We start from the raw sequence: 23,694 nt of genomic DNA, 5'->3' as shown, positions 1-23,694 counted from the left end.
ACCTCAGCTCTCCTTCAGTTCCGCGTCCGAAAGAGTTGCTTCGAGAAACGCCTCCCGCCCCACATCCTCAAATCTTCCAGCTAACCCCACGGTTTTCCCAGCCCAACGGGGGCAGGAAGAAGCGGTGACGAGGCACTTTTTGCCAGGAATGGGAGGGGAAATGAACAGACCCCTGCGTCCTAGTGCGGATCCGTTTTGCAAAGGCTGTGGGGGCGCCGGCTGGGACTAGGGCGCGGTTCTGGCCGCCGCTGCGACCTCCGCTCCCTCCGGATCCTGTGGGTTTGGCAAAGCAGCTGGCAGGGGCATAAAGGCCCATTAGCAAAGGCGAGGTTGGGGCGTCGGGGTGGTGGTGTGGGGGAAAGCCTTCTCAGCTGCCACAGTCTTGTGAGCAGGTGGTCAGCACGTGCGGGAGGAGTTGGGGGTGGGAGAGAAAGGGGAGAAGGAGGATCCTAGCAACAGATGGCCCGGGCAGAACTGGGGCTTTCAGACAAGAGGGTAGGAAGGGGCTGGCCATCTGCACCTGGAGGCCGTTCTCATCCTAGACTCCTTCCCCTCCGCCCCAGCGCAGAGAAAAGAGCTGGGGAAGGGGAGGGTTGCTTTTATTCAGACTGAAGGTTCAAACACCCCCAACCCCTCCCTAACACAGAGAGGATGGACAGGGAGAAGGCAGCTGGTGAAGGGGTGAGGGAGGCTGCCTCCATCAACCACCACCCCTACCCTCTCATTGGCCTGATCTGGGGGAGACCTGAGGCATAGGCGAAGGGCTCCCCTCTAAATGATTCTGCATCTCCACTGTGGCATGCAGAGAGCCTGAAGCCCTCTCAAATGTTGGCAGAAATAAATCAATCCCTGGAGTAGAGTTCCCAGATGCCCACTGTGGGGAGAGCAGGATATGGGAGTGTGAAATGGGGAGTTCCCTAGCCCCAGGGTTCCCAGGGAAGGGTGCTAGGCAAGAATGGGAAGCCTGGGTGGGGTCCCCAGACTAGAGCAGAGTGGGAAGGAGGCATCTTGGGAGGATGGCCCTCTACTGGCGGGATTCCCCAAAGGGAAGCTGTCTGAGTGGTCTAACCAGACCTCCCCTCTGGTCAGGAGGCTTCAGGCAGTGGCTGAGACTGGCGACTGGCCCAGTAGCGGTGGTAGGTGTCCTGGAAGAGGTCCTGGCAGTTGATGTGGGCACGGAGGCGGGCACAGGCCAGGAAAGCCCCTGCCAGCTTACGGTGCAGGGCATAGGTCTCCTCAGGCGGTGGGCGGAGCCGGTGCTGCAGCAGCACTGGGATGAGGCCCTGCACACGGCGGGCAGTGTCACCTGCCCCAAAGTCATATGGGCCCTGGGTGGCAAAGGGCTCTCCCAGGATCATCACAGCCTCCACATGGGCATCGGAGAATGCCTAGGGGTGGGGGAGAACAGAGGCACAGCCCTTCTCTTAACTAAGAACCAACAAGCAGCACTTAGCTCCCCAGTTTGGAGTGTAAACACAAGCCCCAGACTCCTTCCAGAGCCCCCAGAAAATAAGTAGCCCCTTACTCCTCCCCCCCAAAATGGCCCTTCACTCCCTCAGAGCCTCCAATAGACAAGCAGACTTCACTCTATAGTACAGAGAAGCAGCCTCCATTCCCCCACTCCCTCCATCTAGAATAGGTAAGTGGTGCCCATTTTCCCAGGATTACTGACAGGCCAAGTAGTCCCCATTCTCCCCTAGTCCTCCCCAGAGTCCCCCAGTATAGATCAGCAGTTCCCTAATTCCCCCAGAGAGTTAAGCAGCCCCCATGCCCCCCAACAGACACCAGCCCCTACTCCTCTATGTCTCCCAACCTTGGTTTCAAAGCCTGTGAGGAGCTTGAGGTCCTGGGATTTCTGTAGGACCCGGTCTCTGTCTCCATTGGCTGCAGCCATCACTACCTAGGGAGACAGGTGTGGAACACAGGGTCAAAGGGCAAGCAGGGTTCAAGGAGGGGTCTGGGAGGACTAGAGACAGGAGGTGGTAGCCAGGTCCTCCCTGTACCCAGTTCCCTTCTCATCTGCCTAGGCTTCTTTCGCCTCACCTTGCCCAGCTGTGTCTCAAAACTGTTCCAGAGCCTGGGGGGTCGGGATGGCCAGGGGTTCTGCCCACCTGGCTGGGAACACAGAGGCTGCTGGAAGCTAAACAGTGAAACAGCACAGGAGGGTAAATGTCAAGTGCTTCCCCTGGGTCCAAACATTCATGTGGCCAAGGATGTGACCATGACCTAAAACGGCATTGGAGGTTGCCACTGGGCCATCTCTGGTCATCTGATGGATGTCTGTCTCCTGCACCGGATTGGAGCCCTGAGAGAGCAGGGATCCCAGATGCGTTCAGTCCCATGGAGTACGAGCTCCGGCTCCCAGGAGGCCTTTGATGAACCTTTGTTTGGCACATTAGTGTGTGGAGCTAAGCACCCCTCCAGCCATGAGTGCACGTGGCAGTGTGACTTGAGGGCATGTGGGCAGACAGAGGCGAAAGCCAGCCTGCCTGGGCTCAGTCCCAGCTCTGCCACTTGCTGGCTGACTCTGGGCAAGTTGCTTTGCCTCAGGCCTCTACTTCCTTATCTGTGAAGTGGGGATGATGAAAATAGCTTCCTTATGAAGTTGTGAGGATAGAGGAGCCAACAGCTGTGCAGTGCTGAGCACTATGCCAACATGTAGGAAGCACCATAAATATTATAAACTACTATTGTTATTAAGAGGTGGACATGAGGATCCCAACTTCATAGAAGAGAAAACAGGCTCACAGTGGGCAATAGAAAGGTGAGGAATGGAACCTGGGCGTTCCTTTAACCAGTGAGTTTCTTGGGAAGAAGGGGAACACGGGGTTAAATCTGGCAGTTCCTTTCTGTCTTGGCTTCCTTGCCCAAGCCTGTCTGGCCATCTGTCAGACTTATGGTCCTTGGGGCCGGTGTGACAGGGTTTTTAAAACTGGAAACGGCTGGGGAGGTGGCAAGAAGGCCATACTAAAGTCAGGGGGCGGGGTAATGAGATGTCCCAAATACCCAGAGAGGCCGCCCTGTGGTGCCTCAAGTGGCCTGCAGAGAGGGCTCAACCCAAAGGGCCTATATATGTGGTAGCCAGGGGTGGGTCCAGCTGCTCCTTCCTGTTCCCATCTCAAGGGTGGCCCCACTATGCCCAGTACCCAAGCCAGAGCACTGGGCCTTGTCCCAGACACTATTCTTCCCCTCCCCACAGCCTCCCTGGGCTCCCAGTCTCCAGTCTTAAAGACCCCTCATGACCTGACCAGTGTGGCTCAATTGGTTGGAGCATTGTCCCCTATACCAAAAGGTGGCAGGTTCCATTCCTGGTCAGGGCACATACTCAGGTTGCAGGTTCCATCCCAGGTCGGGGCATGTATAGGAGGTAACTGATCAATGTTTCTCTCTCTCACACACTCTTCCTTTCTTTAAAGTCAATTAAAAAAAAAATAAAGACCACTCATTATTCAGAGGGGGTTTCCTAATTCTGGCTGTGCCCCTCTCCTGCTCAAGTCCCTCCCATGGCTCCCCAGGGCACCCATATAAAGTAAAAGCTATAGCCCAGGCGGCGTGGCTCAATAGTTGAGCATCGACCTATGAACCAGGAGGTCATGGTTCGAGTACCAGTCAGGGCACATGCCCAGGTTGTGGGCTCGATCTCCAGTGTGGGAATTGCAGGAGGCAGCCAATCAATGATTCTCTCTCATCATTGATGTTTCTCTCTCTCCCTCACCCTACCTCTCTGAAATCAATAAAAATATATTAAATAAATAAAGTACAAGCTACAAAGCATGGCTTCTGAGACGCAGAATGATTTGGCTCCAATCTCATCCCTGGCTCCTGCTCTGCCGCTTACCTACCCACCCAGGTAGAACATGAACTTCCTCTTGGTCCCTAGGACCTTACTTCTCAAAGTGCGGTTCTTGTACAAGCAGCTTTGGCATCACCAAGGAGCGTGTTAGAAATGCAGCATCTGCCCTGACCGGTTTGGCTCAGTGGATAGAGCATCGGCCTGCAGACTCAAGGGTCCCAGGTTCGATTCCAGTCAAGGGCATGTACCTTGGTTGCGGGCACATACCCAGTGGGGAGTGTGCAGGAGGCAGCTGATCGATGTTTCTCTCTCATCAATGTTTCTAGCTCTCTATCCCTCTCCCTTCCTCTCTGTAAAAAAATCAATAAAATATATTAAAAAAAAAAAAAAAAAAAAAGAAATGCAGCATCTTATGTCTAACTCCAGGCCAGAATCTGCATTTTCACAATGTCATGGGACGGGGGGTTTCACACACACTCTAAAGTCTGAGAAGTGCTGCTTTAATGGGAATATCTCTTCTTGCCTCTTAGCCTTTGTACATGTCCATCTGGAATACCCTCCTAGCCTCTTCCTGATTGGTCTCCTCATCCCTCAGGTCTCAATTCTGATGTCTCCTTTAGGAAGCCTTTCCTGATTCCACAGGCTGGGCCAGGCTCCTCTGAGCTCCCACAATGCCCTGTGCTTCCCCCTCCCAACCGTGACCACTCTGGGTCCTCACTGCCGGTCCTCACTGCCTGTTCCCCCACTGGACTGTAAACTCTTTGAAAGTGGGGTCCTGGATTGGTCACTATTGTCCCCAATATTACCCAGAATAGGGTTGGGAACAGATATGGTATCAAATTGATGACTAAATGATTAGAAAACCCAGGTTGACTGTCCAATCTCACCAATTAATGAATGAGATAGTGTTCTCTGTGGCCTCTAAGACAAATTACCCAGTTAACTGCCACGCGTCCAAAACGGAAACTATCCCCACATGCCATGGTATTTTGAATTTAATTGCGTCTATAGATGCTTATGGTGTACAAAGGGTTAACCCCAGTTGGTGGTAGGGACAGACAACAGGCGAGGAAGCACTTTCTGAGGACAGAACAGCTCCCCCGGAAGCAGCGCCAGGAAGTTATGTGAGGGCAAGGCTGGACACCAAGATCCTGGACAGTGTGGGGTGTGGGATGGTGACAGGAAGAGTATCATGGGCCTTTCTCTTAGGAGAAGGCTAGTCAGTGTGGGGAGCATGAGCTGTGGACCCAGTCATCCTGAGTTTGAATCCCAGGACTGCTGTGACCTTGGGCAAGTGACTTAACCTCTCTGAGTCCCAGTTACTTCATCGATAAAACAAAGCTAAGAATGTCCTTACCCCATGCAGTTGCTGTATGGTTTAAATCAATTACCAAATGTGTAACACTTAAAACCACACCTGACATAATATTAAGTGCTTGGTATTTGTTAACTGCTATTAATATTATTATTATTTTTTTAATTTACTTATTGGTTTCAGAGAGGAAGGGAGAGGGAGAGAGAAACATCAATGATGAGAATCGATTGGCTGCCTCCTGCACGCCTCCTACTGGGGATTGAGCCTGTAACCTGGGCATGTGCCCTCCAGGTTCATGGGTCAACTCTCAACCACTGAGCCACACCGGCCAAGCTATTTTTTATTTCTTAATTCGAGATACTATATTTTTCCTTCTCACCCTTGCCTCAGTAAATGGCCCTTCAGATCCCAGGGTTGGGGGCACTCACCTCAATGTAATTGTCTGTGAATTCAGTCCCAAATTCCCGGCTTGCACCAAAGTCCAGCAGGGTCACCTGGGAACAAGGATGGTGAAAGGGATGCTAGGAGTCTAGTAATGCTCCCCATTGTCTATTTGGAGTGGCCAGGGTCACCCTTCCTCCCTACACCCGTCTCCTCCTGCCAGAGTCCCCGCCCACTGTGTCCCTGGGCTCCTAATCTCCTGTCACTACAATTCCAATCCACCCCCACACAAAGCTGAAGGGACTTGGCTTTTTTTTTTTTTTTTGCTCCTAATGGTTTATTTTTTTAAAAAATATATTTTTATTGATTTCAGAGAGAGGAAGGGAGAGGGAGAGAGAAATTGAAACATCAATGATGAAAGAGAATCATTGATTGGCTGCCTCCTGCACAGCCTGCAACCTGGGCGTGTGCCCTTGACCGGAATCGAACCCGGGACCCTTCAGTCCACAGGCCAATGCTCTATCCATTGAGCCAAACCAGCTAGGGCCCTAATGGTTTTTATAATAACATGTTTTAGGCACAGAAAGAAAATACAGGGAATAAAATATATGGAAGAGTGAACACAAATCTCACCATGCTTAAAATATAAAATAGCTCTGACCGGTTTGGCTCAGTGGATAGAGTGTTGGCCTGCAGACTGAAGGGTCCCAGGTTCAATTCTGGTCAAGAGCATGTACCTTGGTTGCAGGCACATCCCCAGTAGGAGGTGTGCAGGAGGCAGCTGATAGATGTTTCTCTTTCATCGATGTTTCTAACTCTCTATCCCTCTCCCTTCCTCTCTGTAAAAAATCATTAAAATATATTTAAAAAAAAATATATATATATATATATATAAAATAATACCAATCCAGGTGGGGTCTCCCATATACCCTGGACTGATCCTACCAGCCCCACATCCCCACCCTCTTTTCTAGGGTCACCACTTTCCTGAAATTATTATTAAATTATTATTTCCTGAAATTACCATGTGTGTATTTCTACATTTTCTCCTACATGTTTGCACCCATAAACGATAGTCATGTTTTGTGTATTTAAACTTCACATAAGTAGTATTTATGATAGTGATCCTGCAACTTGTTCCTTGTGCCCAACGTGATTTTTTTATTTATCCCCACTGCTACGTGCAGCTCTCTCATTCATTCATTTCTCACTGCTGTGAAAGGACTTCACTGTGTGGATATATCAGAGCATTTATCTGGTTGATGGACAATGTGGGTGTTTCTGGGTTTTGCTATTAAAAACAGTGCTCGATGAATGCATGTGTAGGAGTTTCTCTAGGCAGTAGAGTTGGGATTATTGATTACAACCCATAGTAAGAAATGCAGAATATACTGGGTACCAGTGCCAATGCCACATAAATATAAACAAACAAAAGTGTCCTAAAACAGAGCTCCCTCCCATGTGTGACACAGTGATATTTTCTATTCTATGTCTTTAAAACAAAAACAAAAAAATGCAGTTGAGACCCAATAAATTGACATCAGGATGCAGGACATGTATTATTACCTACCAGGTCAGAAAACCCCTCCTTGGGGTACCAGCCTAGGAGGGGTGCACAGTGTACTTGGGGGTAAGGCAGTGGCAAGGGACTGAAGCTGGAGACTCAGGGGGGCCACTTCACATTTGGCAAAGGACTTAGACTTAATCCTGAGGGCGCTGGGGCACTCTGGAAGGGACAGTGTGGCCAGATCTGTATTTGAGAAAGATCCCTCTTGGGATAAAACGGGGACAGACCACGTTGGAAAGCCACTTGGCAACCACGCACGCTGAGAGTCTTTCCATCCAAACTCTCATCCCCAGGCCTTTGGACACACTGCTCTGCCAGGAACGCTTTTCCTTGCCCTTCAGATGACTGTCTTCTTCTCATCTTTCTGGTTTCAGCTTTAACGACACTTTCTTCAAGACTTCCTTGCCCAGCTGGTGTGGCTCAGTGGTTGAGCACTGACCTATGAACCAAGAGGTCATGGTTCGATTCCCAGTCAGGGTACACACCTGGGTTGCGGGCTCGATGCAGGAGGCAGCGGATCAGTGATTCTCTCTCATCATTGATGTTTCTATCTCTCTCTCCCTCTCCCTTCCTCTCTAAATAAAAATAATTTTAAAATTTAAATATATATATATAATTTCCTTGACTCTACATACCCAGACAGGTCAGCCACTTTACCTGGCTTCCCACAACCCCCTGTACCTCCCTCACCACTGACAACCCTGGCCTGTGTTTCTCCATCATGGTACTAAGTACTCTAGGTCACCGCTGGTGACAGGTCCTGCCACTGGGCCAGGAACTCTGAGAAGGTGAGGATCAGGATTGTCTTGGCATTGTTGTCAAGAGGCAGCGGCTGCTTGGTGTGTTCCAAATGAGTGAGAAGTGCGGTAAAGATGACTAACTGCCTTCTGTAAGTTGTGTTCCCTCTTCTATACTGTCACATTGCCACTAGGAAGCCACTGCCTAGCCAGGGACTGTTTTTCCCAGCATCCTTTGCACCTAGACAAGTTGTGTAAACAGCTATCAGCAGAATGGTAAAAGGAATGATGTGTCACTTCTGCTCAAAGCAGTTAGCAGGGGATTATACTCTCAATCTCTTTCCTTTCCTGGGATGGCACAATCACAAAAGGGAAGGCACCTGGGTCTCCAAATCACCATCTGGAGAACTACCCCAGCCTGTCAGGTGGGTAATAAACTACTATTGTGCTAAGCTACTGAAATATTGGAAAGTATTTCCACAGCAGTTAATGTACCCTGTCACACATCACAGGAAACCAACCTGGTGGCTGGAGGCATCATATAGGAAGTTGGCCCAGTTGGGGTCCGTTTGCATGAATCGGAACTCAAACAGCTCCCGCAGACACAGCCTCAGCAGCTGGAAGCAGATCTGGGGTGGAGAGAAGGAGTAACAGACACCTCGGAGTCCTCTGCCCCTGTCAAGCCCTCTATGGCCTGGAGAGGGACTATGGGTCTGGCCAGCCCTGGTGGCCCTGCCTTGTGGCAGCACCCTCCCTGCTGTCCTACGAGGCCATGTACCTGGTTTCGGATGTCCTGGCTCAGGCTCTGGCACTGGTCCAGGGGGACCCCTTCAGCCAGCTCCATGCCCAGCACCCGTGTAGTGCAGAGATCCTTAATCACTGCCGGCACCCGGAAGAACGGGTCATCTGCCAACAGCTGCCTGGGGCAGAAGGGAGGGGTGGGGATGGGACTTGGCTTCAGGCCACTATGGCCCAGCTCAAGGACTCCTCCTCCTCTGAGAAGTCCTCCATGCACAATCTATGTCTCGCCTTCCCTCCTGCTCTCCTCTTGCCTCTGTGTGCCCTGAGTGATGGCCAACACCTGGCTGGACTGACATTCATTCAGACACTTTATTCATTAATTCATTCAACAAACATCTCCATAGGGCCTACTCTGTGCCTGCCCCTAAGCTGGCTGCTACAGACCCAGTTACCACTTCCCTACCAGAAATACTTCCATGATATGCAGTTGCCTCATGATGAGTTTAATGTGTTAAGCTCCATGAACATTATTTTTTTCATCAACTTATTAATTCATCCAAAAAAAAAAACAAAAACAGTCACTGATATACAAATCTTCGAGTCTACAGTGATACTCATCGCTACTCCTTGAAGTCATTACTGGGAACACTGGTTAATTAGGGGAAAGAGTCCTCAGTGTCTGTCCCTGTGCTGGGCCATGCTGGGGACAGAGCAGTGGATGAACTCCAGGCCTGCCCCTGACATACACCAGAGACCAAACTCGAACAAACAAATAGACCCGTAGATTGAGATAAGAGTCAATGAGTGAGGCCTCTGGTTGGGGACCTGTGGGATGGCTGGAGTAGAGTAAGTTGGGGGGCAGGGAGATGAGGAGGGACCAGAGGAAATGATGTAGGTTTTATTCTAAGGGCACTAAGAAATCCTGTGGGAGAGTGCTCTCCCCAGATCCCACAAGGAGCACTCTGGCCCAGTCTACACCTCGCACCCCCCTCCTCCGGGTTCTGCTTCAGGCTTGTATTTTTGTCCTTGTTTATAAAATCTCTGATGTTTGAACCACTCCTGGTGGGCTAGGCCCTGTGCTGAGCATTTAATCAGCACAGTTCCCTTTTCACTGCCCTGTGAGGACACTCTCCCAAGGCCACGGTGCAGAGTCAGGGCACCAGCCTAAGGGCTGACCTGGGGCTGGATCCCACATCCGTCTTTCCAGGCCCATGCCCCTAACCACTACCTTCCACCACCTTTTCTCTCACTCTGTATTTATAGAGCTTGGCTCAATAAATGTGTGGGCTTGTAGGGAGCGGGCTCTAGGGTCAAGCCTTGGCTGACCTGTGGCAGGGCCACAAACGAGTCCCAGCCTGGAGGGCAGAGCTCTCCTAGCATAATTAAGCCTGACCTTATAGTCCTCCCTAATTCCTTCCTAAGTAGCTAATGGGCTGTGGGAGGTGCAGCAAGTGTTGCCAATACAAGAACATTTGTATACATGTTAATCTACCCTTGTTTTAATCGGACTACAAAATAAAGCATCAGCTTGCAGGCTGGGTCTTTTGTGTCCTCATCCAGGCACAGGAGATCCACCAAGCCCCAGCTGTATTCTCTTGTCTGTCTTTTCTTCAATCCTTCACCGCCCCTCCTCAGGTTCACCCTTGGCCGTGCTGGTGCGGCACATGGACTAACCTATGAAGGATCTCACTGAGGTATTTGCTGCATATCACGATGCTTCTAAGAGACAACCACACTGTTCCCAGTAGCTGTGATTCATTTGTTTTCGCTGCTGTATGATATTCCACTGATGAATATCACATAATTTATTTAACCACCCCACTGGATAAATTTCAAAGGTTTGGGTTGTTTCCAATGTGGAGCTATTACTACTCTGAGCTTTCTAGAAAAGTCTGATGGTGTATACTGGCATTAGTGACCCTAGAGCAATTAGCCAGGAGGGCGACTATTGGGATGTATGTGAATATCCAGCCTTATTATATGATGCCAAACTGGTCTCCAAAAGGCTTATCTCAAATCTCCTCCTGCCCTGGCGGAGAAGAAATGCCCTGGAGCCCTGTCCTCTCCAACTCCTGACGCTGTCAGATTGCTCTAGCTTTGTCAGTGCAGCAGGTGTAACTCATTCTGTGACTAAGTGTCTACTGACAAGATCATCTCCCTCACTGGACTGAAGAGGTTACCCAACCCATTCCACAGATGAGAAAACTGATACTTAGAGAGAGGAAGCAACATGCCCAAGCTCACAGAGAACACAGCGGATAAGTGAAGGAATGAGTGAAAGGATGAATGGATGAACAAACGAATGAAGAGAAAAAGAGTTTGCCAGCTTCATTTCAGGGCTCCACTTCCACTCAGCCTGGGAGGGAGGGAAGGAGGGGCGCTGGAAGGAAGGGGTCCTGGAGGGGCCTGCAACCACCTGAAGTCTTGTGCTCACCTGAAGTTCTGGGCACAAGCCGCTTCCCGACGGTAGTCACACTCCCAAGCCAGCTCCTGCTGCAAGGCCTGCAGGCTCTGCTCCGCAAACAGGCCTGAGGGGAGCAGCCGTGTCAGCCAAGGAAGGTCACAGGCTGTCCACCCACCGCCCAGCCCCTCAGCTCCACTCATGAATGTCTCCTCTTGCCGATCCTGTCTCTCACTTGTCCCTCAGGCCTTCTGCTCCAAGCCTTTTACCCCAGTGTCTGTCCACACACCTCCCCTCAGTCCTCATATAACTCCAGGCTCTTCTGAAGTCTCTCTACTGGGGTCTCTTTCACAGGCATGCACACCAGTCCCGAGGCATCTTTTTCATAGTCACGCATGCCACCTATTCCACCTTTTTCATACTGTCTGAATCTTACTTCTGCCTCTGCCTCTCTCTCTCTCTCTCTCTCTCTCTCTCACACACACACACACACACACACACACACACCCTGATCCACCTTCTTTAGGCTCTTTAACACATGAGGCCCCACTTACACTCTCTTTCTGCTTCTGTGGCTCTTTTTCAGACCAACAGTCCCTCTCTGCGTACCTTCTGTGTGTCTGTTTCTGGATTTTGGTCTGGGCTTCTGACTCTCAGTATCTCTGTCAGAATCTCTAAGTCTCCTTTTCTTACATGCTTGTACTCTACACTCTCCCTGCCTTGGCATCCCTTCTTTCCGTCTCAAACACACACTCACACCACTCAGACACAGGCACACCCTGCCCCAGCTGGTACTCTCTGGGCTCTCCCTCCATTCATCCCCACTTCCTCTCTTCAGGGTACCAGTCCTACATGGGCACCTCACCCTCGGGCAGAGCCACGCTCATCTTCAGCACCGCCAGCAGGTTCTGGACATCACTCTGGATGCTCTGGGCAACACCTGGGTACTGTGAGGGGAGGGGTGGGGAGAGAGGAGTCATCCTTCTGGGACAGCAGGATGCCCACCGCCACCTGTCCATCCCCCCTCTCACCTGGATCTTCACGGCCACCTCTGTCCCATCCCTCAGCATTCCCTGGTGCACCTGCCCAATTGAGGCGGCAGCAAAGGGCACCTCCTCCAAAGAGGCCACCTTGGCCTGCCAGTCCCTTCCGAGCTCCTCTTCAAGAACTCTCTAGGGAGAGCAGTGGTAACAATCATCACCATGATTATAGGCAACTGAGTTCATTCCCTGTGTCAAGCACTTTACAAGTTAATAACTCCAACTCTTACCACATGCTGGGCCCTGGGCTAAGCTCTTGGCTGCTACCCCACTTTACAGATGAGGAAACTGAGGCTCAGAGAGAAGTCTCTCAGCCAAGGTGAACCAGGCACTGGCAGACAGGGAGGCCCAGCCCAGCTGGTATTAACTCAAAGTTAATGAGATAGGTAAGAATTAAAATGTAAGGACTTCCTGTGGGCTGGGTGCTGTTCAGAGTGGCTCAGAAAGCAGCAATAATTGCCCAGGGTCACATGGTGAGTGAGCAGAACAAAGATCAGAAGGCAGGGGGCTGGATTCTGGATTCCATACCCTTACACAGTAATTGGAAGAACAGCGCCTGTCTTGGGCTCTTAGTGCCAGGTGCTATGCCTACCGATTGACAGACACACTCTCCTCTAATTAAAAAAAACACAGTTAATAATGACAGCTAAAACTTGCATGTCACTCATGCAAACCCTTCTAGGTGCTTTCTGTATACTAATTTATGTAACACTATGATGTGGGGCAGCTATCACTATCACCATTTCACAAATGAGGACACTAAGGCACAGAGAGGTCAGGCCGCAGGTCTGAGATCACACAGGTAGGAAGTGGCAGAGCCAGGGTTTGAATTCAAGAAGCCTTACCCCTAACCACTGTGCTCACTGCTACTTTAACAGCTCACTGAGCCTGCCAGGGACTGGACTAAGTGCTCTGCACCACCCTTATTTAATCATCACAACAATCCTATGAGGAGTGTGCTTTGGCGATCCATTTTACAGATGGGGAAACCAAGGCCCAGAGTCTGACAGGGAGTAGAGCAGTAAAGCCAGGAGAGACAGGCAGGTGGAGCCCACCTCCCTTCTCCCACTGGGCACTCACCAGCATCTGCCAGCGGGGCATGAAGTCAGCGCTCTGGCGGACCCGCTCAAAGATCCGCTGAAGCTGGGGGCTGATGAAGCTGTTGTCTTGGGAGACAGGGAGACAAGAAATAAGGGAAGCAGTGAGGGAGGAGGTGAGGGGGGCCCCTGTGGAAGTACCTGAAGTCTGGGATTGTTGGTGAGGGGGTAGGGTAGAAGTGAGATCAGGGGTCAAGGGTCATGCTGTACCCTGGATGCTGAGCATTTGGCCAATCTTGAGGGCGGCCCCCCGAACTGTACATAAGGTCTGAACAATCCGCTCAGCATTGGCCTCCGACAAGAAAGGGCTGGAGCCAGGCTGGAAGCTGCCCTCTGGGGTAGAGAGAATGATTATTAGTATTACAACCACAAAAATAATCAGTATAACACCACTACACACCCACCAAAACGGCTCAAATGAAAAAGACATTATCAAGTGTTGGCAACGATGTGGAGCAGCCTGACTGCCAACACTGCTGATGGGTGATGACAGTGCCACGGTAAAAGCCCACGGGAAAACAGTGGGGAAGTTTCTAGTCAAGCACATGCCTGTACTGGATGCTATTTCTCTCCTACGTATGCCCAAGAGAGATGCATCAATGTGTCCACTGACATATATTCCAAAAGGTGTCATCGCAGCAAAGCTCATAAAAGTCCCAAACTGGAAACATCCCAAATGACCATCAATACAGTGAACAAAGGAATTGTAGAACAGTCAATGAATGACTACTGCAACAAGGAATAAGCCATCTACATCCACTCACAGCAAAATGGATGCCTTTCCCAAACAATGCATGGATTCAAAAAACCAGATGCCTACGAGAATACACTCATTACATTGGTGTAAAGAGCAAAAAACTAGCAAAAGTAAGTTTGGGGTTAGTAGCCAAAACAGTGGTTACCCTTGATGGGGAAGTGCCCAGGGTGGGGTATTGGAGAAGCTTCTGGAGAAGGTATTTTCAGGGGATCCCTGAGGATCCTCGAGATCCGTCAGAGGGTCTGTGGGATCAAAAATGCTATCATAATAATATTAAAGTTATTTGCCCCTTTTTACTCTCATTCTCCCACAAATGTTCTGTGGAGTATTCCAGAAGCTCCATGACCCATGATGATACCACTGCTCCGATGGCTGACGAAATGTGTGTGTTCCTGTGTTTTAAAATTTCTCAGTTTTGATCTCTAATACAGTGAGCCCTAGCTAGTGTGGTTCAGTTGGCAGAGCGTCGTCCCCTGCACTCAAAGGTCACTGGTTTAACTCCTGATCAGGTAGTGGATTTGGTCCCCAATAGGGGTGCATGTGGGAGGCAACCGATTGATGTTGATATTTATCTCACATTGATGTTTCTCTCTCTCTCCCTCCCCCTTCCTCTCTCTCTCTAAAATCAATAAAAACACATTTTTAAAAAAATCCCTAATACAGTGAATATCCATAAATATAACCCACATAAACAAGCTCTTTGGGGTCCTCATTCTATTTTTTATTGAATTTATTGAGGTGACATTGGTTAATAAAATTATATAGGTTTCAGGGATACAATTCCATAATACATCATCTATATATTGTATTGTGTATTCACCACTCCAAGTCAATCCTCATTCTATTTTTAAACAGCTTTATTGAGAGATAATTCTCATACCATATAATTCACCCATTTAAGGTATATAACTCAATGGCTTTTAGAATATTGAGAGTTGTGCAACTATGACTACAACCAATTCCAGAACATTTTCATCCCCCAAAAGAAACCCCTTCCCTATTATTAGCAATCATGCCCAATCCTGGAAACCACTAATCTACTTGCTGTCTCCACAGATTTCGCTATTCTGGGCATTTCATGTAAATGGATTCATACAATAAGTGGCCTTTTGTGCCTGGCTTCTTTCACTTAGGATACACTGTAGCAGGGAACAGCACTTTATTCCTTTTTAATGGCTGAATAATATCCCATTGTATGGATATACCACATTTTTATTTTATTTTTCAAAAATATATTTTTATTCATTTCAGAGAGGAAGGGAGGGGGAGAGAGAGATAGAAACATCAATGAGAGAGAATCATTGATTGGCTGCCTCCCGCACGCCCCCTACTGGGGATGGAGCCCACAACCCAGGCATGTGCCCTTGACCAGAAATGAACCCTGGACCCTTCAGTCTGCAGGCCAACGCTCTATCCACTGAGCCAAACTGGCCAGGGCGATATGCCACATTTTAAAAAATCCATTCCTTAGTTTTAAGGGTATATAGGGATCCTGAGACTGAAAATCTTGAGAAATGCTGTTCTAGGGTTTCTTTATTATTATTATTATTATTATTATTATTATTATTATTGTTAATCCTCACCTGAGGATATTTTTTCCATTGATTTTTAGAGAGACTAGAAGGAGGAAGGGATGGGGGAGGAAGAGAAAGAGAGAGAAAAACAACCATGTGAAAGACACGTGTATTGGTTGCCTCCCACACTGTGACCTTTTGTTGTTCAGGCCAACATTCTACCCACTGAGCCATACCAGCCAGGGCTCTTTTGAAAACAAAAAATCCATTCCTCAGTTTTAAGGGTGTACTAGCATAGGGGTCCTGAGACCAAAAAGCTTAAGAAATGCTGTTCAATCAGCTGCCTCCTGTGCAACCTCTACTGGGGATCAAGCCTGCAACCCTAGCATGTGCCCTGACTGGGAACTGAATCAGTGACCTCTTGGTGCATGGGATGATAGTCAACTGAGCCACACCAGCTGGGCATGTTCTAGAGTTTCTTGATCTGGGTGCATCAATGTGTCCACTTTGTGAAAGATGAACCAAGCTGTACATTTGTGATGTGTAGGCAAGTCTACATGCAAATTATATTATTATTTAATAAAGTGCCAATATACTTTTATTTATTTTATTAAAAAATTATTGAGCTTGTCCTGGCGAGCTCATCATTGATTTTTCTATCCCTATCTCCCTCTTCCTTCTTCTCTCTCTAAAATTAATAAAAACATATTTTTAAAAAATTATTGAGCTCTTTATTGAGGGCTCACCCTGTGCCAGGCAAAATTCCAAGTGTCTCTCTGGATTCTCTGGCAGAATCCCTACAATCACCCGAGGAAATAAAAACTACCAATGTCTTAATTTTCAAGGCAAGGAAGCAAGAGATTGAGAGAGGTACACTGCCCAGCCCTGGGTCACACAGCACAGAACTGGCAGAGCGGGGTATAGACTCAGTTTGGCCTTACCCGAAAGCCTAATCCTCCACCTACTTCCAACTTTTTATTTTAAAAAAATCCAAACAGACAAAAAAGTTGCATCGTGAACACATGCACACCTGATTCAAACATTTTAATATTCTGCCTCCTCTGCTTTATCTGTGTGTGTGTACCCAAACACTTATTTTTTTTTTGCTGACCCATTTGCATGGAGTTCCACTCAACCTGTGCTAAAAATAAGGAAATTCCCCTATACAATCACAGTGCCATAATCACCCCTAATTAACACTAATTCTCTAATATTTACTATCCAATCCATATTCAGATTTTCCTAATTGTCCCCAAAATTCTTTTAGTTCTTTTTTCCTTTTAATTTTGTAATTTTCAATTAGAGTTGACATTCATTATATTAGTTTCAGGTGCACAGCTTAGTGGTTAGACATTTACATAACTTACGAAGTGATCACCCCGTAAGGCTAGTACTTGCCTATTATACATAGTTGTAACAATATTACTGACTATATTCCCAGTGCTGTACTTTATATCCACACGATTTAGTTACTTTTTTTCCAATTAACATTCAATTATGGTCCTCACATTCCATCTGTCAGTTATCTCAAGTCTCTTTTTAATCTAGAATATCCACCCCCATTTCTGTTTCGGCCATCGACTTGTTGGGGAATCCTACCTACAGAAGCTGATCTCCATACACCTTGTTCCATCTCTGTTGGACACAGACTCCCACTAGCATGCCTATTTTCAGCCTTCTCCTGCTCAGGGTGAAGAACTCAGCTCCGGATGGCTTAAATTTTTTTCTCATGATCCGTTTCAATCCATCAGGACCCTGACAGTGGCTCCACCCTGTTCTGAGCACTTTACAGGGACCCTGGAAGTGGGTATATTATCATCACCTCCACTGTCCACATGAGGAAACAGGCTCTGAGAGGCGAAGCCTCTTGTCCCCGGGCACACAGCCAGGCCAGGGCCCGAACCCAGGCAGTGTGGCTAACTCACCTGACTGCAGGTATTCTCCTGGCAGGGACTTCTTGACCATCTCAGCCAGCGCTCCCAGCCCCAAGCCCACAGCCAGTCCTGAGGAGAGAAGAGCCTGAATGCCCTCTTGCCCGGGGCATTCTCCCGGACCCTCTCTCCTCTGTCTCTAAGCACAGGTGTCTCCCAGCTCTTTGTACCCAACTCTCTGTCTTTAGCTCAGTCACTTACTCCCTCTGCTTGGGTTTCCCTTCAAGGCGAGGCCAGCTCTCTCTATTCTTCTCTATAGGTCTGTCTCCTGTGTTAGCAGTTTTCACCACTCGCTGCACATTTGGGTCGAGTAAGGAGCTTTTGTAAATACAATGTCCAGGTCCCACCCCTGAGGTTCTGACTGAACTGGCCTGAGATGAGGCCTCAGGATTTATCTTCTTATTAAGCATCCCAGATGATTCCCGTGTACAGCCAAGGGTAAGAAGACTGCAAAATGGTCCCCCCAAGTCTCTCTGTGACTTCCTATGATTCCTGTTTCTCTGTCCACACCTCTTCTTCATGTTCACCTTTCCTAAGTCAGCTATTTCTTCATCTTCCCCCTCCCCTACACTTGACATATCTATCTAGGCCTCTTTCTCTCTCTTCCTCCTTTTGATGTTCTGGACAACTGATGTCCTCTTGTCTCCTTGTCCCTAAAGATAGCTTGAGTCTCTCTGCCTCTTTCACTAGCACCATAACCAAATAACCAAAGCTGGCATTTTCTGAGCACTCTCTACATGCCAGGAACCATTCCTAGTGGGTTATATGCTTTAATTCATGTTGTCCCCATACCCTCATGTAATAAGTTTTATAGAAAAACTTCCATTTTACAGGAAAGGAAATCAAGGCTCAGAGAAGTTAAGTAACTCATTCAAAGTCACAAAGTGAGGATGTAGCAGAATCACCCCTTGAACCCCGTGGCAGCACAGTGCCAAAGCTCTAACCACTGCACTCAACTTCCTCTTTATACTGTGAATTGCTGTCTTTAAAGCTTGAACCAGGAGGAAGATATTTGCATTATAACCGGTAGGTACCAATATACCTGTAAAGTTTCATGAAAAAATATTTTCCTTTACTAGAGTAAAGGTGAACTGTTTTCCATTCTACCCTTTTTAATTATTTCATGCAGATTGTGACCTGAAGTGTGAACAATTCTGCTGCTAACCTGAGGTCAAGTCACTTCACCTCTTTTAGCCTCCATGTCCTCATCTATAGAATGGAAATACGCAATCATCAACTCGGTGCCGATATCACATGTATGGGGGGGCCTTGCACCGAGTTCTCAATAAATATTCCCTTCCCTTCTATTTCTCTTGGTTTTGCAGGCCTTTACTTTCGTCCTCTTTTCATCTCTCCCGCCTCTCTGTCTCTGATTCACCCTCTCCCTTACTTAATTCTGTAAATGTTGCTTCCTCTGACCTGAGTCACAATCTCCCACAGTCACACCTACCCCCAAAGTTAGCCAAGCGGCTGATGCGGGAGGCAGGCACCTTGCGTTCTCGAGAGCGGTCACTCAGCTGGAAAATGGGGAGAAGGTCTGAGGGTGGGAAGGTGGGTACAGTGCCCAGGAAGTCCAAACAACCTGCCACCACACTATTCCCCAAGCTCGGGGGGCCAGCTGCCTTAATGGGGTGTTGTTGGTAAGGTGGGAGGCAATGATACCTGGGGCCGAGGTGTCTTCCTGAGCTGGGCCTCCCGGGCCTTGCAAATGTCCTCCTCACTCAGGCCTCGGCCAGACCCACCCTGATGAAGCTTTTGGGCCCAAGAACCCTTACGTGGCCCCTGCAAGAGATGTGGACATTGGTAAGGAGTGGAAGACATGGGGTCTGCCTGGCCCTTTGGATTCCTCCCTATCCCTTTACTTACTGACGATTCCCTCGGGCTCCTCACCTTGGAGACCTCTCCCCAGTATCTTACCCACCAGTGGGGCCCAGACCCCAGGGCCCCATAAGGCAGACCAACAGTCCGGCCCAGCTGTCCACAGGTCCCCCGCAGTAGGCCCCCCACTTCCAGCCACATCGCCTGGGGGAGAAGAGGAGGAATTATTCGGGCAGGAGTTGTGGGGCCGACCTCTTGCTTTGCTCCACCCACCCCAGCCTTCACAGTCGTCGTGTCTGCCCTAAGACTCCCACCCAGCAGACTTCCTCCCCTGATAAAGGCCCCTCCAGTTTCTCCTGGTTCCCTCTGGTTGCTAGGCACCCATAGCTGTTCCTGCTTTCCTACCAAAGCTCACTTTCCCTGTCCCACTTCCCCGCCGTTGCTAGGGTCCGCTCTCATTGCTAGACACCCACAGATCCTCCAGGCTACCTCTCCCCTTCTCTGAGCCCCCCTCGTCGCCAGGCACCGCCTTCACCTCTGTTGCTAGGCACCCACAATTCCCCCCCCACACACACACACACCTCCCGAGTACCCACCACCCCGTTATTGGGCACCTCCCCCTGTTGCTAAGCACCCACAGCTCGGGGCTCCGGGTCAGTAATGCGTGGTGGCTTCTAGCACTTCCGGGAGCCTCCACACGCCCGCCCTCTCCGGTCAGCTAACCAATGGCGGAGCAGCAGTTCGCTGACTGGCACAAAGGACTCCTCGCTATGCGTAGGGGCGGGCCCAGGGCGGGGACGTTGGGGACGTTGGGAGATTACCCAGGCAAAGCGGGGAGCGCACACGTGCGCTTTTTGCACTTCCACTCATCTCAAAGTGCCTGTTGTGCGGCGGACCTTTCTGTTTCGTACCCCGGCTTCTTTGCAAACATCCCTCTCCCTAACAAACTTCACACCTCTCCTCTGCACGAACATCTTGCGAATCTCATTTCTACCTCCAGCATGTTCAACATCTCTCCTTTGAACACACGTCTTCCCTGCAAACATTTCCCATGTACATGGAGCCCATCCACTTTGCACATCCACCCTCTGCTTCAAGCATTCACATCCTGGCTCCCAGCCTCCTCCCTTGCACATATAAACTCCCTTCTTTACTTGGTAATTGTCTCCCTCAGCTCTCACCCCTGTACATAAACCCCTCACACTCAGCTCCTTGCACACTGGCCCTGGTTCCCTCATATTCCCTGCTCTCTCTGCTCCCCGCCCACCTGCAGGATAGCCTGAGTGAGACCCCTCTGTTTCCCGTAGGCCTGACATTTCCCAGAACGCACTGAGCCAAAATTCCCAGTGCTGAGTCAGGAGACTTGGCATTCCAGAAAACCAGCTCCCATCCCATCTGGGTGTGTGTGTCTTGGGTGGGGGTGTGTAGGCCGGCTTAAAGCCTGCTCCCCCCACAACAGGCTGACTCACCCCTCTTCTCACAGTCTGGAATAGAAGCAGCTGGCTGGGTCCTCTCTTCCACTGCTGGGAGGACATATGACACTTCCCCACAGAACCCTTGCCCCTGTTTAACCTTTTGTCGGGAATCAGATATTCATGTCTCTGTCCCTGTGCTATGTGACCTCAGAAGAGCCTTGACCCTTTCTGGACTTCTTTCCCAGCCTGTATGATGTGTGAGGGGGTCTCTGCTATGACTTGTCATTGGTCTGTGAAGAGATGACTCATTTTAGATTCCTGGGCCTGGGCCCAATGCCCCTCCCACAGGTGACTCAATTTCAAGACAAACCATCTCCTGTCCCCCTTCAGACATGAGGGTCTGACTCAGGAGCTGGGTGACAGTTCACGCTTGAAGGTAAAAATATGTAAAAGTACCTATGACAATAACTAATTCACATGGTTGTGGCAGGTGGTGCCAAGCCTGCTGCCACATGCACAAGGTCATATAAACAAAGGCTAGAGGCTGGTAGATCTCTGAGCCTCAGGGTCCCCATTTGTAAAATGGGGCTGTGTCAGCACCTCTTGCTCAGTGTTAGTGAGAGAGAGAGAGATGCAGTGAAATAGTGTCCATAAAGAGCAGAGCGCCCTGCCCTGGCTCAGTTTTTTGAGCGCCATTCAAATGATCTAAAGGTCACTGGTTCGATTTGGTCAGGGTACATGCTCAGGTTTTGGTCTCAATTCCCATTAAGGGGTTTGCAGGAGGCAGCTTATCCATGTTTCTCTCTCTCCCTTTCCCCTCCTCTCTTTCTAAAATCAATAAAAACAGCCCTAGCTGGTTTGGCTCAGTGGATAGAGCGTTGGCTTGTGGACCAAAGGGTCCTGGGTTCGATTCTGGTCAAGGGCATGCACCTCCCTGGCCAGGGCCCTGGTTGGGGCTTGTGCAGGAGGCAAGCAATCAATGTGTCTCTCTCACATCGATATTTCTGTCTTTCCCTCTCTCTTCTACTCTCTCTAAAAATCAATGGAAAAATATGAGTGAGGATTAAAATAAATAAAATAAAAACATATTTTTTATTATTTTTTAAAATTATTATCACTATTTTTTATATATATATTTTATTGATTTTTTACAGAGAGGAAGGGAGAGGGATAGAGAGTTAGAAACATCGATGAGAGAGAAACATCTATCAGCTGCCTCCTGCACACTCCCTACTGGGGATGTGCCCACAACCGAGGTACATGCCCTTGACCGGAATCGAACCTGGGACCCTTCAGTCCACAGGCCGACACTCTATCCACTGAGCCAAACCGGTTAGGGCAATAAAAACATATTTAAGAGAAGAGAGAGAGAGAGAGAGAGAGAGAGAGAGAGAGAGAGAGAGAGAGAGAGAGAGAACAGACGGCCTGGTACAGAATGAGAATCTATACACAAGAGCAATTTCTTATGGAGAAATTCTTTTCAAATTTCTATTAAGCACCTATCATGTGCTTTTCTAGGCACTGGGGACATAGCAAGGAACAAAACAAGCAAAAATCTTTGCCCTCTTGGTCCTGGCTTCTGGTGAGGGCACAATCCTATTCTATATAATAAAAGCCCAGAATGACCAGTCGACCAGTTGCTATGATGTGCACTGACCAACAGGGGGCAGACGCTCAACGCAGGAGCTGCCACCTGGTGGTCAGTGCGCTCCCATGTCTCAGCTGACTAAGATGAGCAGTACTCCCACAGTGGACGGATCCCTGCAGGCCACGCCCCCACCAGTGCAGGAATCCCCTGTACCCGGCCTCTAGTAAACAAAATAAATAAGTACAGACATACCTTGTTTTATTGTGCTTTGCTTTATTGTTCATTGATGATATTGCCTTTTTTCTTTTCTTTTTTATATTTTTATTGATTTTATAGAAAGAGGAACGAAGATGGAGAGAGAAACATCAACTGGCTGTCTCCTGCATGTCCCCTACTGGGGATCGAGCCTACGACCCCAGGCAAGCACTCTGACTGGGAAATCGGACCAGCAATCTCTTGGTGCACGGGATGTCGCCCAACCAACTGAGCTATACCATTCAGGCTGAGGAGGAAACTGGTCTTGCAAGGCATGTCAGGCCATGAAAACTGTGAACAATGCACTGCCCTGGGGGGGGGTCGTTATCCCTGGCCCCAGGACAGATCATCAGATATGGCCTGGGGACCCCCAATACCTGGGGGCCTTCCTGTAAGCCCACGAAAGGGGGCGGAACCATATCTGCAAGACAAAGACCCCAGAAGGTTATAAAAAGTGAAGCCCTCTGCGTGTTTCTTCACTCTGATTTGGAAATTATTCCCAGAGTCCACTAGTGTTAATAAACGGGGTCCCTCCCTTTCTCTAGGAAGCGTGCTTGGTATTTCTTTGGTCTTCTGCAACAAGGCCAATAAAGTACTTTTTTATAGGGTATGTACATTGTTTTTTTTAGGCATAATGCTATCGTACACTTAATAGACTACAATATAGTGTAAACATAACTTTTACATGCATTGGGAAACCAAAAAATTCCTTGACTTACTTTATTGCTGTATTCACTTCATTGTGGTGGTCTGGAATCAAACCCACAATATCTCTGTGGTATGCCTGTATGTTTAATAAGGTGACATGTGTTAAAGAGAAAAATAAACCTGGGAAGGGGGTCAAGGAGAGGAAGGAAGAATGTGAGATTAAATAGGATGTTCAGAAAGACCTCACTGAGGAGATGACATTGAAACAAAGACTTGAAGGAGGTGAAGGAGGGAACTATTCCCGAGGGAAGGGTGTTCCAGGCAGAAGGATCAACCAGTGCAAAAGCCCTGTGGTGGAAGATGTCTCCGAGAAATAGCGGAGGCCAATGGGCAGAATAAAGGAAAAGAGAGGAGATTTGGTTTGGGAGATAACATGGTATCTACATGATAGAGCCAGATCATGTAGAATATATGAGTCATGAGGAGGACTGTGGCTTTTACCTAGTGGGATGGGAAACATGGAGTGTTCTGAACAGAGAAGGGTTATGATCTGATTTAGAGAAAATACTCTTACTTCCAGCTCCTCCTCCAACACCCCAGCCTCAAAAGTAAGTTATATCACCCAGTAGGGAACAAAAGCTCAGATTAGGTTGGCCTGGGTTCAAATCTACACAATTTAGATATGTGATCTTGGAT

At 48.8% G+C, this 23,694-nt stretch overlaps 2 protein-coding genes across 14 annotated transcripts in view; one reads left to right on the top strand and one right to left on the bottom strand.

Annotated features, from left to right (window-relative positions):
• SNRPA (small nuclear ribonucleoprotein polypeptide A) overlaps positions 1 to 23,694 on the top strand; it is a 752,186-nt gene that overhangs the window by 691,975 nt on the left and 36,517 nt on the right. The window lies entirely within an intron of this gene.
• On the bottom strand, positions 535 to 19,795 carry COQ8B (coenzyme Q8B). 13 transcript variants are annotated; one of them, XM_080643395.1, is made up of 15 exons: positions 19,707 to 19,795; positions 19,192 to 19,296; positions 18,937 to 19,056; positions 18,725 to 18,791; positions 17,269 to 17,346; positions 13,283 to 13,405; positions 13,056 to 13,141; positions 11,967 to 12,107; positions 11,801 to 11,882; positions 10,969 to 11,062; positions 8,572 to 8,713; positions 8,315 to 8,422; positions 5,537 to 5,602; positions 1,814 to 1,900; positions 535 to 1,388 (listed from the first exon to the last, which is right to left on the bottom strand). In XM_080643395.1, exons 2-15 carry the CDS (start codon positions 19,291 to 19,293, stop codon positions 1,086 to 1,088), a joined length of 1,599 nt encoding a protein of 532 aa, XP_080499521.1. In that variant the 5' UTR covers positions 19,294 to 19,296; positions 19,707 to 19,795; the 3' UTR covers positions 535 to 1,085. The 13 variants fall into 13 exon arrangements, with proteins under 13 accessions (XP_080499521.1, XP_080499531.1, XP_080499520.1 ...); XM_080643405.1 differs by having other exon boundaries at positions 19,689 to 19,787; XM_080643394.1 differs by having other exon boundaries at positions 19,731 to 19,787.

The sequence above is a fragment of the Plecotus auritus genome (genome assembly GCF_963455305.1).
Source record: "Plecotus auritus genome assembly, chromosome: 10".
NCBI classification, from domain to species: domain Eukaryota; kingdom Metazoa; phylum Chordata; class Mammalia; order Chiroptera; family Vespertilionidae; genus Plecotus; species Plecotus auritus.
The sequence above is the reverse complement of the archived record's forward strand: the minus strand, read 5'-3'. Positions and strand labels throughout refer to the sequence as shown.